Source organism: Microcaecilia unicolor, chromosome 10 (genome assembly GCF_901765095.1).
Source record: "Microcaecilia unicolor chromosome 10, aMicUni1.1, whole genome shotgun sequence".
Taxonomy (NCBI): Eukaryota; Metazoa; Chordata; class Amphibia; order Gymnophiona; family Siphonopidae; genus Microcaecilia; species Microcaecilia unicolor.
The window spans coordinates 26,571,603-26,588,846 of NC_044040.1; the positions used below are offsets into that span (position 1 = coordinate 26,571,603).

The 17,244-nt window shown below is 44.4% G+C and overlaps 1 protein-coding gene across 1 annotated transcript in view; it reads left to right on the top strand.

The window, feature by feature from the left end:
* Window positions 1-9,849: 9,849 nt before the first annotated feature.
* The window catches only part of MAGI2 (membrane associated guanylate kinase, WW and PDZ domain containing 2), a 1,230,330-nt gene continuing 1,222,935 nt past the window's right edge, over window positions 9,850-17,244 (top strand). The window contains exon 1 of the mRNA XM_030216294.1: window positions 9,850-10,365. Coding sequence (XP_030072154.1) covers window positions 10,068-10,365 — 298 coding nt within the window. The 5' untranslated portion in view covers window positions 9,850-10,067. The remainder of the gene's footprint in view (window positions 10,366-17,244) is intronic.

Consider the following 17,244-nt stretch of genomic DNA (forward strand, 5'->3'; position numbering starts at 1 on the left):
CTAGGCTCTATTCCAGAGGTTCTCAAACCTGGTCCTGGAGGCACCCTAACCAGTCAGGTTTTCAGGATATCTACAACAGGGGTGTATCTGCGTGGGGCCACAGGGGCCTGGGCCCCCATAGATTTGGCCCTGGACCCCCCTGCCGATGACCCTCTCCACACCCCCTCCCGCCGCCAACCCGCTGTCGCTTATCTTTGCTGGCGGGGGACCCCAACCCCTGCCAGCCGAGGTCCTCTCTTCCATTGCAGCAAAGCTTCCTGTTCTGAGTCTGACGTCCTGCACGTACAACATGCAGGACGTCAGACTCAGAATTTGAAACTGAAGGAAGTTTAGCTGCAACGGAAGAGAGGACCTCGGCTGGCGGGGGTTGGGGTTCCCTGCCAGTTTTGCAACGGAGGGACCTCGGCTGGTGGGGGTTGGGGTTCCCCGCCAGCTTTGCAATGGAAGGACCTCGGCGGGCGGGGGTTGGGGTCCCCCGCTAGCAAAGGTAGGCGACGGCGGCGGGGGAGGGTTGGCGACAGGAGGGGGGGTGGAGAGGGTCGTCGGCAGGGGGGGTCAAAGTTGGTGGCGGGGGGGTCTGGTAATAGCAGGGGGGTCTGGCAATGGTGGGGGGGGGGTCGTCGGCACCAGGGGGGGCTAAAATGTACCCCCTCACTCTGGCTCTGGCCCCCCTCCCGCCAAAGTCCAGATACGCCTCTGCAATGAATATGCATGAGAAAGAATTGCATGCAGTGGAGGCAATGCATGCAAATCTATCTCTATTCTATAACATCATGCCTAAATCATATAGCATGCAACTCTAAAGGGGTGTGGCTATGTGAGGAGAATGGGCAAATCAGGGAGCAATCCCAGAAGTTATACAAAATGCACCCAGCTGCTGAAAATTGGGGAACCAGGTTCAATTCCTTCTGCAGCTCCATGTGACCCTGGGCAAGTCACTTAGGGGCCCTTTTACTAAGCCACGGAGGTGCCTACATATGCCCAATGCACGCCAATTCTGAGTTACTGCACAGCTACCACACAGTCTAGGTGGTAATTTCATTTTTGATGCGCATCCACTACGCACGCCAGAAAATAATTTTTATTTTCTGGCGCGTAGCGCTACCGGGCGGTAAAAGGCATTTGACACGTGTATACCATTACCACCCAGTTAACGCATGGGACCTTACTGCTAAGTCAACGGCTGATGGTAAGGTCTCAGACCCAAAATGGACGCGCATCAATTTTCATTGTGCCGCACGTCCATTTTTGGTCAAAATTCTAAAAAGACATTTTTACAGGTGTGCTGAAAAATGGATCAGCACGTGTCCAAAACACGCGCCTACATTAATGCAGGCCATTTTTCAGCACACCTTGGTAAAAGGACCCTTTAACCTTCCATTGTCCCAGGTACAATATATAACAGATTGTGAGCCCATTAGGGACAGTGCAAAGTACTGTAACAGAAATTGAAACTGCATAGTCGCCTCAGGGGTCACTTGTGGTATATCAAGTGCTGAAAATAATAGTAATAATAATATTCAGAAAAGGGTGTCTGTGTCAAGTGCCCTTTGCTGAATACTACCTTAGTGTGGATCTTTCCGGTGCCTAACTTTAGGCGCCATTTACTGAATTCCCTCCTCCCCTAACTGGATAGTTAACTGAATAAAGTTTTTGTTGTCCTAACTTTATTCAGTTATCCAGTGAGCAGTCTGAATATCCCCACTAACCAGATAACTTCCATAGACTACTATTGAGATAGACATGGGGAAGCCACTGCTTGTCCCTGAGATCAGCAACATGGAGTGTTGCTACTCTTTGGAGTTCTACATGGCATCTTGCTAGTCTTTAGGGTTCTACATGGAATCTTGCTAGTCTTTGGGACTCTACATGGAATCTTGCTACTCTTTGGGATTCTACATGGAATGTTGCTACTCTTTGGGGTTCTACGTGGAATCTTGCTAGTCTTTGGGATTCTACATGGAATGTTAACGTCGTTAACGGTAATATGTAAGCCACATTGAGCCTGCAAATAGGTGGGGAAATGTGGGATACAAATGTAACAAATAAATAAATAAATCTTGCTAGTCTTTGGGATTCTACATGGAATGTTTCTACTCTATGGGGTTCTACTTGGAATCTTGCTACTCTTTGGGATTCTGTCAGGAACTTGTGACCTGGATTGGCCACTGCTGGAAGCAGAATACTGGGCTAGATGGACATTTGGACTGATCCAGTATGGCTATTCTTATATTCTGAACCTCCAGCTCTGCCAACCATGCCCTGCTCCTGGATTGACCCATAGTGCCAAGGTGGTCAGAGGAAATATTCAGCAACACTTTCTGGTTAGTGCCACTGAATATTCCATCATTAGAAGATACTGATAACCAAATAAATGCTTTTGAATATTAACCCCCCATGTCTTCTTGGGGGAAGGGAGAGAAGGAAAAAGGGGGATGGAATTTGATAAACCACCTTTCTGTTGTTACAATCAAAGCAGTTTACTTATTATATACAGGTACTTATTTTTTTGAACCTGGGGCAATAGAGGGTTAATTGATTTTCCCACAGTCACAAGGCGCTGCAGTAGGAATTGAACCCAGTTCCCCTCATTCTCAGGCTGTTGCATTAACCATTAGTCTACTCTTCCATTCCACTACAAGAATTTAAGGCTGCATACATAAAAGATTACAATTAGGTTCTAACCAGTTTAAAATCTTCTGATGAGGTTGCCAAGAATAAAACATCATTTGGACCTTAAGGACTATAACGATTTATCATTTCCTCGCATACTCATGTCCTAATCCATTCAGTTTTAAAAATCAAACACAATAGCTTAAACCAAACTCCAAAAAGCACAGGTAACCAGTGACGTTTCTGTGAAATCGGTGCCATATGAGACCTTTAATCACTACCTGTCACTAACCATGGAACAGAGGTCTTGCAAACAGAGCCATGCGAATGATTGCTCTGGTAACCCAAGCGGCTCACAAGGGACTGCACAACTAATTTTCAGGGATGTAGCGGGAAAGAGTTTTGGTTAATTTCTGGGGTCAATTTTGGACATTTTGCTAATTTTCAGACATTTTTTCTGATTCATTTCAAACCGTGTTAATAAAATTGTAGTTGTACATATTAGGACTTTTAATGCAAGGAAATTGACTCCATGTGGTTTAATTCAAAGGTTAAATTGATTTCCCTTGCACTAATTTGTTTACAATGTGCTAAGAGACTAAATGAATGCTTACAAGTGCACATCCCCAGTAAAGTTATAGGGTCTTCAGTCAATAGCTGATGGGCAGTCGGAAAGAAGTAAGAAGCACTCAGCAGCTGCTGAAACATTATCCTCTACTGAAAGTGAAGAGGCCAGAACAACTCATAGGCTCTTTAATTTTGCTTTTAAAGGTAAATTCAACCATCTAAGGTTACATGGAGCCAACCAACTATTGGCTTGTATCTACTACTGCTACAATTAAACATTTATATAGCATTACAAGGTACACACAGTGTTGGATAGATACACATAGGAGACAGTCTCTGAAGACAGACATTCAAACCAGACAAATAAGTATCTGAATAGAGGAAGGGATAAGATTTACAATTTGAAAGGTCCACCGATTTAATATATGGACCACTTTAACTAATTGGATAAATCTGTAAGAAGTAAAATTTGTGCCCCTAAACCACTCTACATAACAAGAGGAGGAAATGGGGTGAATAGGTGAGAGTTGGTGTGGGTGAGTCGGTCACTTGCAGGTTGCATTTAATGTTAATGCAGCAGGGCCCTTTGGTGAACTGTGTGTGTGGCAGCTCCAGGGGCTGCAAACTGTAGAGAGGTCCTCTGGTTAGAGCTGTGCCAAAGAGCATATTTTACTATTCGGCCAAATACGAATAATGAATAATATTATTTGGCTGAATATAAATGCCGAATATGAATAATACAATTTAAACAGTATCGTTTCAACCTTAATGGAGGGTGTTATCATTAACTAATCCTTATCAATACCCAACTCCAATCAATCCTTATCAATATCTTTTATATAATCCATTAAGGGTTCTGAGTATTGGATCCATCAGATAATCATGACTCCACCATTCAGGCTATATACTTAAGCCAGGTATTCATTGAAATCATTGTTAGCTATTTTCAGTCTTGGTTTTTGTATATATATATTTGCCTTCTTTACCAAAGACAGTGAGATTTTTCTTTGTGAATATCCGTAATTAATAAGTGAGGCCACAAAGGGGTTTTTTTTTTCTCACCTTTGAGGCCAAAATAAGAAATAGAGAATTAAAGAAACTTAATCCCTTGTTTACAACCATGATCAAAATATCACTTTTACAAATTCTATAATGGACGCTTCAGAGGTGGTATGTAAGCTGGTGAAAAAATGATATAAAATATATGTGAACTACCATTTTTGACCCTGTCCCAGCCATACCCAAAAACATGTCTCTTGACATTGCTGCATTCCAGCCATCTACACGGCTGACAGAATTGTCCTCCCTGTGTCCATCTGCTTGAAAATTGTTGCTCCTTGTGATCTTGGGCAAGTCACTTAACCCTCCATTGCTTCAGGTACAAAATTAGATTGTGAGCCCTCCATGTACAGAGAAATACCCAGTGTACCTGAATGTAACCAGACAGCCCAGAACACGGCAGCCAGACTAATATTCGGCAAATCAAAATACGAAAGCGCAAAACCCCTACGAGAAAAACTACACTGGCTCCCACACAAAGAACGCATCACGTTCAAACTCTGTACCTTAGTCCACAAAATAATCCATGGTGACGCCCCAGCCTATATGTCAGACTTAATAGAACTTCCACCCAGAAACGCAAAAACATCTTCTCGCACTTTCCTCAATCTTCATCCTCCCAAGTGTAAAGGCCTGAAATACAAATTAATGCACGCATCTACCTTTTCCTATATGAGCACGCAGCTCTGGAACGTGCTGCCACGCTACTTGAAAACTGTCTATGAATTGACCAATTTCCGCAAACTATTGAAAACCTATCTCTTCGACAAGATATACCACAAAGATCAACACATGTAACTGTACAATCATTAATTTATCCAGAAGTGTTTTATACTATCTTTTGCTTTAACACTATCATGTAACCCCAAACCCTCTGTAAAAACAAATGTATATTCTCTTCTAGTTCCAGTATCCATGATGAATTGTAAGCCACATTGAGCCTGCAAAGAGGTGGGATAATGTGGGATACAAATGCAATAAATAAATAAATAAATAAATAAACTCACCTTGAGCTACTACTGAAAAAGGTGTGAGCAAAATCAAAATAAATAGGATAACAGAACTCCTACTTCATTACTTCAGCTCAAAAACTGAGGGCTCTGTTCACTAATCTACATTAACTAGTTAATGTTCATTCATGTGACTGAATTCCCGTTAAACAACCCAAGCCCCATTATTCAGTCTCAGTGGATCTATTTCCTAACTATGCATTTAACTCTAAGTAGCATGCATTTTATATGCATTAACACATGTTAAGCGTAGCAAGGTGTTGAATAACGAAACCCCTGTATACTGATTGGGATCTTACAGCTTGAAAGAACAACTTTTTCCAAATGTGTCAGCTTTCTGACAGTTTGCAAAAGAATCATCAGAGAAGTGCAGCAAGAAAAGCCTAAACTATCATCAAAGGTAAGATGATGCTCGCAGTCTTTTTCAGGTTTCTAGAATTTGACGCTGTGCATTTCTCAATAGGCATATCAATAGAAATCAAACAAAATAAAACATGGAAAAGAAAATAAGATGATACCTTTTTATTGGACATAACTTAATACATTTCTTGATTAGCTTTCGAAGGTTGCCCTTCTTCGTCAGATCGGAAATAAGCAAATGTGCTAGCTGACAATGTATATAAGTGAAAACATTCAAGCATTACTATGACAGTCTGACAGGGTGGGAGGATGGGGGTGGGTCGGAGGTATGCATGGGGACATCAAAGCATATCATTGATATTCTAACAGGATGGGTGTGGATAGGTGAGGGGTGGGGTGATCAACAGAGACATACAGCTTTATGGTTTATAATGGGCTAGGAACCCCAGATCCTTGTTAAGTCCTTTCTGTTGGGTGTTAAAATATTCAATCATTCTGACTTCAAAGGTCTTACGTTCTTGTATGGTTTTAAAGTTACCTTTCAGGATTCTCACTGTGAAGTCACTGGTACAGTGTCCTGGTCCTGTAAAATGCTGACCAACAGGCGTGGGAGCCCTACTGGCACCAGTATTGTTCATGTGATGTCTATGTAAATTGAATCTTGTCTTAAGCATCTGGCCTGTTTCTCCAATATAGCATCCTTCGTTACATTTTTTACACTGAATGATATATACCACATTGGAAGATGAGCAAGTGAAAGATCCCTTTATGTTGAATATCTTTCCTTTGTGGATGACTTTGGGGTCCTGTGAAATATTTTGGCATAGTTTGCAACTGGATAAAGTACAGGGAAGTGTGCCCTTCTGTTCCTTTTCAGTCTGTGATGGAAGTTTACTTCTGATTAGCTTGTGTTTTAAGTTGGGTGGCTGTCGGAAGGCCAGTACTGGTGGGGATGGGAATATCTCTTTCAGTAATTCATCCTCCTGGAGTACAGGTTGTAGATCTCTTATGATAGGCATAAAAATAAACCGGAACGAATTTCTGGAAGTGCCTTGTCAATATGAAAATAATGTTTGAGATCAAATAAGATCATTTGTCAGATAAGAATTTAATGTCTTTTTTTTCTGTGCTGATCTATTTCTTTCTGTGGTGTGTAAGCTCATATCAAATCCCATCAGTACAGTAAGGCTGCATTCAAGAACCTTTCCACATTCAGGGCTCATGAAAAATTCAGCAAGTGGTTTGTCTTGGAATAGGACAGCATTTCTTTATAGCTGTCAACTATCCTGTAACAAGACGATGTTATTAGATGCAGCAGGGTCAACTTTTTCTTCATCTGTGTTTTTAGTATTATGAATATATTTTCATGAATTGTAACCAAAAATGTGGTCTCAAGAAAATTCTTTATGGAGACTCAACAAAATATGCCCCCAAAAAAAGGGGGGAATTCAAACTCCTGATGTCAAATCCTATTCAAAATATCGTTTGAATCTGATATACCAAGTGCTGGATTTCCCAAAAGTTTCCACTGCTTTCAAATTGAAGATAGCACACAAATGTTAACACACAGAACCTCAAACTTCCCAGTAGGGAAAGTGCAAAAAGGCACTAACAAGTTCACTATGGGAAAGGGAAATGGGGCTTGATATACTGCCTTTCTGTGGTATTTTGCAACTACATTCAAAGCAGTTTACATATATTCAGGTACTTATTTTGTACCAGGGGCAATGGAGGGTTAAGTGACTTGCCCAGAGTCACAAGGAGCTGCAGTGGGAATTGAACTCAGTTCCACAGGATCAAAGTCCACTGCACTAACCACTAGGCTACTCCTCCACTAGCAACATTCCACATAGAATCTCAACTAGTAGCAACAGCAACATTCCATGTAGAATCTCAACTAGTAGCAACATTCCATGTAGAATCAAATAGGGAAAGGGAAATGGGACTTGATATACTGCCTTTCTGTGGTATTTTGCAACTACGTTCAAAGCAGTTTACATATATTCAGGTACTTATTTTGTACCAGGGGCAATGGAGGGTTAAGTGACTTGCCCACAGTCACGAGGAGCATGCAGTTCATGTGGGGGGGGGGGCAATGCCCCCTCACACCCCCCAAACTAGGTTTCAACCTAATTCATGTTTAATCTGGGATCTAAATGTCATAGATAAGTAAATAAACAAATGAATAAATACAAATGTTCATGAGGGGGGAAAATGCGCTCCACACCCACAAACTAGATTTCAACCTAGTTCAGCCCCTCAAAATGACACAATAACTTATAACAAATTACCAGGACTTATGGGACCCGATACAAAAAAGAAGGTACAGTCAGTAAAAAAAAAAAAAGGATAGGGAGGGTAGGAGTCCTTGGTGGAAATTGTCTTAGGAGGAATTGGTGGGTGGGAACTTGCCTGATACCATGAAGTCACTGGTCTTCCTCCACTCAAGCCTGCTTTTATGTATTTATTATTTGGATTTTGCTCACACCTTTTCAGTAGTAGCTCAAGGTGAGTTACATTCAGGTACTCTGGATAGTTCTCTGTCCCAGGAGGGCTCACAATCTAGGTTTGTACCTGAGGCAATGGAGGGTTAAGTGACTTGCCCAAGATCACAAGGAGCAGCAGTGGGATTTGAACCGGCCACCTCTGGATGTCAAGACTGGTTCTCTAACCACTAGGCCACTCCTCCACTACTGTTACTCTTTGGGGTTCTACATGGAATGTTGCTACACTTTGAAATTCTGCATGGAATCTTGTTATTCTTTAGAATTCTAGAATATTTATTTAGATTTTGCTCACACCTTTTTCAGTAGTAGCTCAAGGTGAGTTACATTCAGGTACTCTGGATATTTTTCTGTCCCAGGAGGGCTCACAATCTAAGTTTGTACCTGAGGCAATGGAGGGTTAAGTGACTTGCCCAAGATGACAAGGAGCAGCAGTGGGATTTGAACCAGCCACCTCTGGAGTGCTGTAACCACTAGGCCACTCCTCCACTCACATATTGCAAGGAGACCTGGTTTGGGTGTGTTGTCAGCAAGGCTAGGGATTGAAAGCTCTAAGAGGTATCCTGCATATAATGATGGCTTAGGACATGTAACTATGATCCCAGTTATCATTGGAATAAATTACCTTGAGACAATGCAATAAATCTGTGGTGGTTCAGGGAAGTCCTTAAAATGTATTTGTTTCCACATTAAGTTTTGTTAACTGTCAATGAAAGTTTCTTATTTTAACAATTGTAATTTCAGTCTTTTTCTTGAATCTATTATTTTCGATCTTATAGTGTATTTTATGACATTGTGAACTATTGTGTAAAAATAATGGTGTATAAAACTTATATTAAAAAAAAATAATTTATTTTGTTCACTTTAATAGCGTCATAGTTCTCAGTACTAGAATAAGCCCATTACAGATCTAGGATTTTGCCATCCTGATTGAAAAAACAATAGATTAAAACTGAAGGAAGCGCAGTCACTCAAACGTTAACAAACGTTGTGAAAAACACAGCACTTTATCCTATTTTAAAAAGGAATGGATCCAAAATATGCCATCAACATGCCGTTAAATGACTGGAATTTTACCCAGGAATCCAGTACGAATTGGTAAAATATGTAGAGGGGGTAAGGGAATAAATACAGAAGTTATCTTCAAGCACAGATGCTTTTTGTTTCCAATGTCTCTATATTCACTTTCCAAAACCGCAGGTATTTAGTAACAATGTATACAAAGCGCTGCACGATGTCTTTCGTTCCCCCATACGGCTGCTAAACGCTTTCACCCATGTCCTTTATCCTATACCGTTAAGTGGCGATGAATTTAATAATATGCAATCTCTAACAACTCTCGTCCATCAACCAAGGCAGCGTGACCCACTTTTTTTTTTTCCTGACGCTCAATACAGTCTCGAGACGCAACCCGCCCCCTCCCCCCCCAGAGAACGCGAAAGCATCAGTCCATCGCTTGGCAGCAGCAGCGCTAAAGCCCGCTCTGCTGCTCTCGCGCACGCCTTGCCCGCGCGGTTGCCAAGCGCACGGAGGAGACGCACAACAACAGCCTTGCACAGCAGAGGCAGAGCCTCTCTCTCACTCTTCACTACCGGGTCAGGCTGAGGGGGATGGGGGAGCGGAGCAGGCAGCCAGCCCCCACCCCCCATCCTCCCCCGCCGCCAGTTACTGTACACACACACGCGCGCACGCACGCATACAAACGCCGCTCCAGCTGCAGCAGTTCCCACATGGGGAGCTACTAAGTAACGACGTCTCTTACGTACAGCAGCCCATCGCCCTCACATGCAATCACACATCCACTGATTTCTTTCCTTCTTTTTTTTTTAATGCATTGCACGGCCAGCCCCACACTTCAGCCGCTGACAGACAGGCTGACACGAGAGCGTCCAGCTGCAGCGACTCCAAGACGGGCCAACCTCCGCGGGGGAAAAAAAAGCTCAGCCCCACGGCGATGTCCAAGAGCCTGAAGAAGAAAAACCACTGGACTAGCAAAGTCCACGAGAGCGTGGTTGACAGGAACGCGGAAGGGGAGCTGGGCTTCGAGCTGAAAGGGGGCGCGGAGAACGGGCAGTTCCCCCACCTGGGGGAGGTGAGAGCCGGCAAGGTGGCCTATCAGTGTGGCAAGCTGGTCCCCGAGGAGCTGCTGCTCGAGGTCAACGAGACCCCCGTGGCTGGCCTCACCACCCGGGACGTGCTGGCCGTCATCAAGCACTGCAAGGATCCCATCAGGTTCAAATGTGTCAAACAAGGTGAGATGGGAGATGTCACCATTCTGCATTGGCTTTCTGTGCTGGTTGCCTGGCTGAGAGAGGGAGAGACTGCCTAGAGCATTCTTAATAGTCTCATGGGCTTGGGGTGGTGGAAGGTAGGCTGAGAAGTAACTTTGGGGTGAGGGGCAGCTCTAGTTTTTGTTGGAGGGACTTGGGGGAGGGGCGCAGCGATGGAGGGGAATTTAATGTGCGTCAGTGAAAGGATTTGGACGGGAAGAGGGGCTGCTAACGGTGTGCAAGGAACTCGCGGACACTTTTGACATAGGGGTGGTGGACGGCATCGGTAGCTGGGGGACAGGGGGGCAGGGCAGAACCTCTCTGCCCACTCTGCAAGCACAGGATGGTGGTGCAGGGCTGGGCAGTGGGAAGCTCCTTTGCACAGGTTGGAAAGAATCCAACAAATCAGATGACGGTCTTAACAGCTACTACTTAGGAACTTTTCGTAAAATATGCAGTGCATGTGGAACCAGGCTGGATTTTTAAAGGGGAGTGTGTGTGTGTTTGTGGAATGTGTACGGCAACACTTCCACAAACACACGCAAAATTCTGCACCCTGTCAGCTTTGAATGAAAAGAAGAGGAACACTAGCTTTTATTTTCATTTTTAGAATAACTGAATTTCTTTTGTTTTGGTGCGAATAAAGTCAGACACTGGCATAAGGTGTGCATCCCTTTGCCCTGAGCAGCATCAGCAGTGATGGTCAAGTTAGTGACTGGTTTCCAAAAGGCCAGATTCTGCAGGGCTCCTCTTGTAACGCTCAAACCGTGAATCGAGAACAACACAAAGAGAACAATGTGCTGTGCTGTAGTCTCATGACCCTGTGTACTGTCCTGTGAGCTCCCTGGCTTTGCATGATGTAATTTTTGCATAGGGAAACAGGGAGGCACAGGGTTTCTAAGGAACAAAGAGCCACAGATGACTGGGTAACAAAAACATTCTGCCCCAGAAAAGTGCTGGAAAATGTAGAGGACTGCTTTTCTGTGGACTTGGGTACTGTAGGGTGACAAACTTTGTTTTGGCATACCAAGTGCTGAGGTTGCATGTTTTAGCCATGTTAGGAAAGGGAATGGGACTTGATATACCACCTTTCTGTGGTTACAGTCAAAGTGGTTTACATATTATATGCAGGTACTTATTTTGCATCTGGGGGCAAGAGGGTTAAGGGGCCCTTTTACTAAGCCGCATAAGCGTCTACGCACCTGTGTGCCAAAATGGAGTTACTGCGCAGCTACCGCATGGCTCTAGAGATAATTTCATTTTTGAATCGCGTCCGATACGCGTGGCCAAAAAATAATGTTTCTTTTCTGCCGCGCGTATATCGGACGCGCTCCATGTGGCATTTGGCACGCGTAGGTCATTACCGCCCGGTTACCACGTGAGACTTTACCGCTAGGTCAATGGCTGGCGATAAGGTCTTGGACCCAAAATGGACACTCTGCAATTTTCATTTTGCCACACATCCATTTTCGGCAAAAAAAAAAAAAAAAAAAGGCCTTTTTTTACAGGTGCGCTGAAAAATGATTCTGCCTGTGTTCCCAAAACCCGCACCTACACTACCGCAGACCATTTTTCAGCGCACCTTAGTAAAAGGACCCCTAAGCGACTTGCCCAGAGTCACAAGAAGCTACAGTGAGAATCAAACCAGTTCACCAGAATCAAAGCCCAGAGCACTAACCACTAGGCTACTCCTTCACTCCACTACAGTCCAGGCTGGTATTCTAGAGAAAAAAAAACATATTGATTGTTACAGGCTTGGGACACAATCCAGCTTATTTTCGAAAGAGAAAGACGCCCATATTTTGACCCAAATCGGGAGATGGGCGTCTTTCTCAAGTGGGCGACCAAATTGGTATAATCGAAAGCCGATTTTGGGCGTTTTCAACTGCACTCCGTCGCAGGAACGACCATAGTTGACGGGGGCGTGTCGGAGGCGTGGTAAAGGCGAGACTGGGCGTGTTTATCGGCCGAGGAGAGATGTCCGCCTTCAGCTGATAATCGAAAAAAGAAAGGCGGTTTTACCGCGATTTTGGGTCACTTTTTTTGGACCCTTTTTTTTTTTCACGAACAAGTCCCAAAAAAGTACCCCAACTGCCCAGATGACCACCGGAGGGAATTGGGGATGACCTCCCCAGACTCCTCCAGTGGTCACTAACCCCCTCCCACCAAAAAAAAAGAACTTGAAAAACCTTTTTTCCAGCCTGTATGGCAGCCTCAAATGTCATACCCAGCTCCATGACAGCAGTATGCAGGTCCCTGGAGCAGTTGTTAGTGCAGTGGACTTCACCCAGGTGGACCCAGGCCCATTCCCCCCGCCCCCCACCTTTTCGACTTGTGGTGGTAAATCGGAGCCCTCCAGACTGCCCCCAAAACCCACTGTACCCACATGTAGGTACCCCTTCACCCCTTAGGGCTATGGTAATGGTGTAGAGTTGTGGGTAGTGGGTTTTGGGGGGATTTGAGGGGCTCAGCACCCAAAGGAAGGGAGCTATGGACTTGGGAGGTATTTTACTTTTTTTTTTTTTTACGTTTTACAGGTGCCCCCTAGGGTGCCCGGTTGGTGTCCTGGCATGTGAGGGGGACCAGTGCACTACGCATCCTGGCCCTTCCCACGACCCAATGCCTTGGATTTGGTCGTTTTTTTAGCTGAACGCCTTCGGTTTCCATTATCGCTGAAAAACGAAACCGCCCAGCTCAAATCCGCACAAATCCAATGCATTTGACTGGCACAAACCGTATTACTGAAAAAAAAGATGGACGTCCATTTTTTTTCCAAAATAGGGTCTGCCCCCCTCTTCACGTACCCGTTTTCGGACATGGAGATGGGCGTTCGATTATACCTCTCAATGAGTGGTTGCATGCTTGATGTCTGAGTTTATTTATTTATTTATTTGTGTCATTTATATCCTACATTATTCCAAACAAGTTTGAGTTCAATGTGGCTTACAATAAACAGTATATGAATACATAACTAAGAATAATGCATAAGAAAGTAATGTATTTAGGTTGCTTAAATTTATGCTATAACTTTAAAATAGGGTAATCAGACATCCTTTTAGGTTTGTCACTCCTCATGTTTTTCCTTCATGCTGTTGCTAAATTTGCAGATTTGTAAAATATTAACCTTTGCTTGAAATTGGAAGCCACTGGCTGCAGCATAGCATACATTAAATATATTTAGAATATAATAAGGCTTTTCATGTCATTGTTTCATTATGGGCCCCTTTTACAAAGCTGCGCTAGCGAGTTTGGTGTGGCAAATGTGAAGAAGCCCATAGGAATTTGAATGGACTTTGTCGCATTTGCCGCGCCAGAATCACTAGCGTGGCTTTGTTAAAGGAACACTATGTTTAGTTTAGAGGGGCATTTTTGATATGACATTCAAATGGCAAAATAAACAAGTATCAGAAAATGTGGAAAAAAGAAATAAACGTTTTCTGATATTCGAAAATACACCAAAAAAAAAAAAAAAGCATTTAGAAGGAAGACGCACTGCAAATGTCATAGATGTTTGGAAATAAATGCCAATCAAAAATACACTGTGCAAAACGCACACGGGCGGTTCTGGTTCCTGTGTCAAAACAACATCCGTGGAGGAGAGGAAGTGACCTCACGGCTCAGGATGGCAACCTGATCCCTGATCTCCTGATTCCTCATTAACCTAATTTACTTAGAGCCAGATGCACTAAAGTCGTCGGTAATTCCCGTTCCCTACCGATTCCATAGCGAATCGGTAGGGATCGGGAATGCATCAACGATAGGGAATGCAAATGAGCTACTCGTTGTAGCTCACTTGCATTCGCTATTTTCCTCGGTTGCCAGTCGGAGAATTGGGACGTCCCTTTTGATTATGCACCTCTTCCTGGTCTCTTCAGCCAATCAAAGCGCGTTTAGCTGGCTGGTGTCAGCTAAACGCGCTCTGATTGGCTGAAGAGACCAGGAAGAGGTGCATAATTGAAAGGGACGTCCTGATTCTCCGGCAACCGAGGAAAATAGAAGAATTTTGCTGTGGAGGGGTAAGTGGCGCGGCGAAGACAAAATAGAAGGGGGGGGGGGGAAACCCGCCTCAGTCACGAGCGCTGGCAGAGCGAAAAACGGCAAAAAAAAAGACGTCCCTCAGAAGTGCAGGGAGAGTACGTCCATAAAGGACGCCCCTCACATGCGCTCGCTGCTTTTTTTTTCTTTTTTACCTTTTTTGGGGGGCCCTTTTCCTTTCCGATTCCCTCACAGGAGCCCTAACGAGAGGTGCAAACCTCCCGTTAGGGTTCCTACGGTAAGGGAATCGGAAAAACGGTAGTGCATCTCATTATAATGGGCTGCAACGGTAGTGCAGCTCATTATAATAGCTTTTGAATAATTTGCATTCCGTTTTCGTTGCCTGCTACCGTGACAGGGAAAATGCCCTTAGTGCATGCCCCCGGTAAACTACTTGCGTTTTAAACTGGCTGGAACCAGTTTAAAATGCAAGTTGTGGGCTCGTTAGGTTTAGTGCATCTGGCCCTTAATCCCTTGCCATCTGCCTTTGCCTTAGCCTTTCCTGTGCTTCAGAAGTGTTAGAGAGATGATATTATGGCTTCCCATGTACTAAATCTGCTACTAAGGAGGGTGGTAAGGTCCCCCATAAACTGGGACCCAAACCTTCCTCATGCCATGCATACCCAGGTCCTGATTCCCTGTCTGGGTTGGAGTCCTTGCAGTCGGTGGCTGAACATCAAGGGGGGGGGGGGGCTGCCTTCTCTCCACAGCATATCTTGAGGTTTTAAATGCTATTTTATAGAAGTGCGCCAAGAGTTGAAAAGCATGCAGGACAAGATTTTGGAGAAAGTTGAGATTGTGCGTGGGGGACCTTAGAGATTTTTTCTTTTGGTGACTATTGGACTTAAACTTATTTTTTGGGGGGTGGGGGGGGGGGGAGTTTATTATATGGTTCTGGTTTATCACAGGAATGCCCACTCTCTGCCCCTGACATGCCCCCTCAAAAGAAAATTAGAAAAATTATTTTAGCATATGCTCTGGTGTACCAAGGGTGGGGCGGTTCACCCCAGGTGCACACGGCAAGGGGGTACACAGAGCAGGCTTGGCTGTCAGCTCTGCTGATCCCCTGCCTCCTCTGACGTCAACTTCCTATTCTGGGGCGGGAGACCGGCAGAGCTGACAGCCTCGCGCCTGTTCCGTGTACCCCCTTGCTCAGAGGAGGGGGTGCTCTGCTTCAGGTGGCATCTGAGGTAGGTACACAGCTGAGCACAAAGTTTGTGTGTGCAGTTTTCACGGTTACTGCAGGCGTGTGTTAGTGCCTAACTCAGCTTAATAAAAGGACCTCTTTAAATAATATCTCTTAAACAAGCACCTGTTTTTGTTGTTGTTTAAAGTGGATTTTATTTAGAGACGTTTTTTTTAAAATCTGATATTCTTTCTTGTGATGCTACTTGATGATCATCTTTCCCTTATCATCCCTAACCTCTCGGATTATCACTGATTCTGTGCATCTCTTGGAAGTTTCATCTCCGGGCACGATGAATTTGGCAGCAGCTTTTCTGTCATTGGATTGGGTCTTGGTTGGGCTCACCGGGCACTGTTCTGCAGAGCTAATTGTCTTTCTAAAGCAGAGTTTCAGCAGCATGCTATCATGCTTGTGCTTTGGGACCTGTTAGTTGGCAGAGATCTGGTGGGTTTTTCTGTGGTTGTTTTATTCAGATGCCGGTTGTTCAGTGTTGCAGGTACCTTTGCCTTTTTAGGTTGAAATCCTTGTAAAACTGCCATACTTTGGGGGGGGGGGGGGGGTCTTTTACTAAGGCGCGCTCATGTTTTTAGTGCGTGCTAAAATTGGGCACGTGCTAAACATTAGAGACGCCCGTAGGAATGCATTGGCGTCTCTTAACGTGTAGCGTGCACCCGATTTTAGCGAGCGCTAAAAACGTGAGCGCGCCTTAGTAAAACGGGGGGGGGGGGGGGGGGGGTCTTTGTTTCTATCAGAAGCATTTCTGCCACCACTACAGTGTCAAAGGCCTTCGTTGGGCTCTTAGGGGTTCTTTTACAAAGCGGCGGTAAATCCAACATAGACTTAACTGCTCGCTAAAAGGGAAGTAACCACCGGGCTACCACAGCAACCCGGCGGTAGTTCCCACCCCCAGCGTGCTTCATATCCGGCGCTACAACAATATTTTTATTTTTGTAGCACTGGTATGTACCCGGCGGTAATCGGTTACCATCGGGTTAGCGCAGCCACTTCAATGGGTGGCAGTAAGTGCTCCCCCACAAAGTGGCCGTGTGGCAAGTGCTTCATTTGCTACATGGCCATTTCTTGAACCCCCCCCCCCCCCCCAAAAGACCTGCCTTTTACCCACTGCTGTATAAGGGGACCTTGGTGCACATCAAAAACACTCGCCGATGCCAGCGTACGCCCCGTTTTGCCGCAGCTTCGTAAAAGGACCCCAAAGATATTTCTCAGATAGCTTTGGATATGAGCACCATGGTTTCTGGTGCTTTTATCTTTCCAGTGTGACTGTCTCTGGGAAAAGTTGACTAAAGTAACAAATACGGAGAATGGCCAATTTTTCTTTTTAATGTCATGAGTCCATAAGCGGTCTGCAAAAGTTACATGTTTGAACTTCTTTAACATTTTAATTTTTTTAATATAAAAGGGTGGGGTTTGGACTGTTGTATTACAAATTGTTTGCAATAACAGAATTCATTAAAACTTAATTTTTTTTTTTTTTGTTTCCGGTGACTTTAGTCACCTTTTCCCAGAGATGGTCACAAATAAGAAGAAACCAGCTGGGCCAGATGACTTGGCTATCTTGACCTGGCATTAAATATACCACCTAACATAGCCCCTGGCCTCCAGTGGGCCAAGAACCAGAT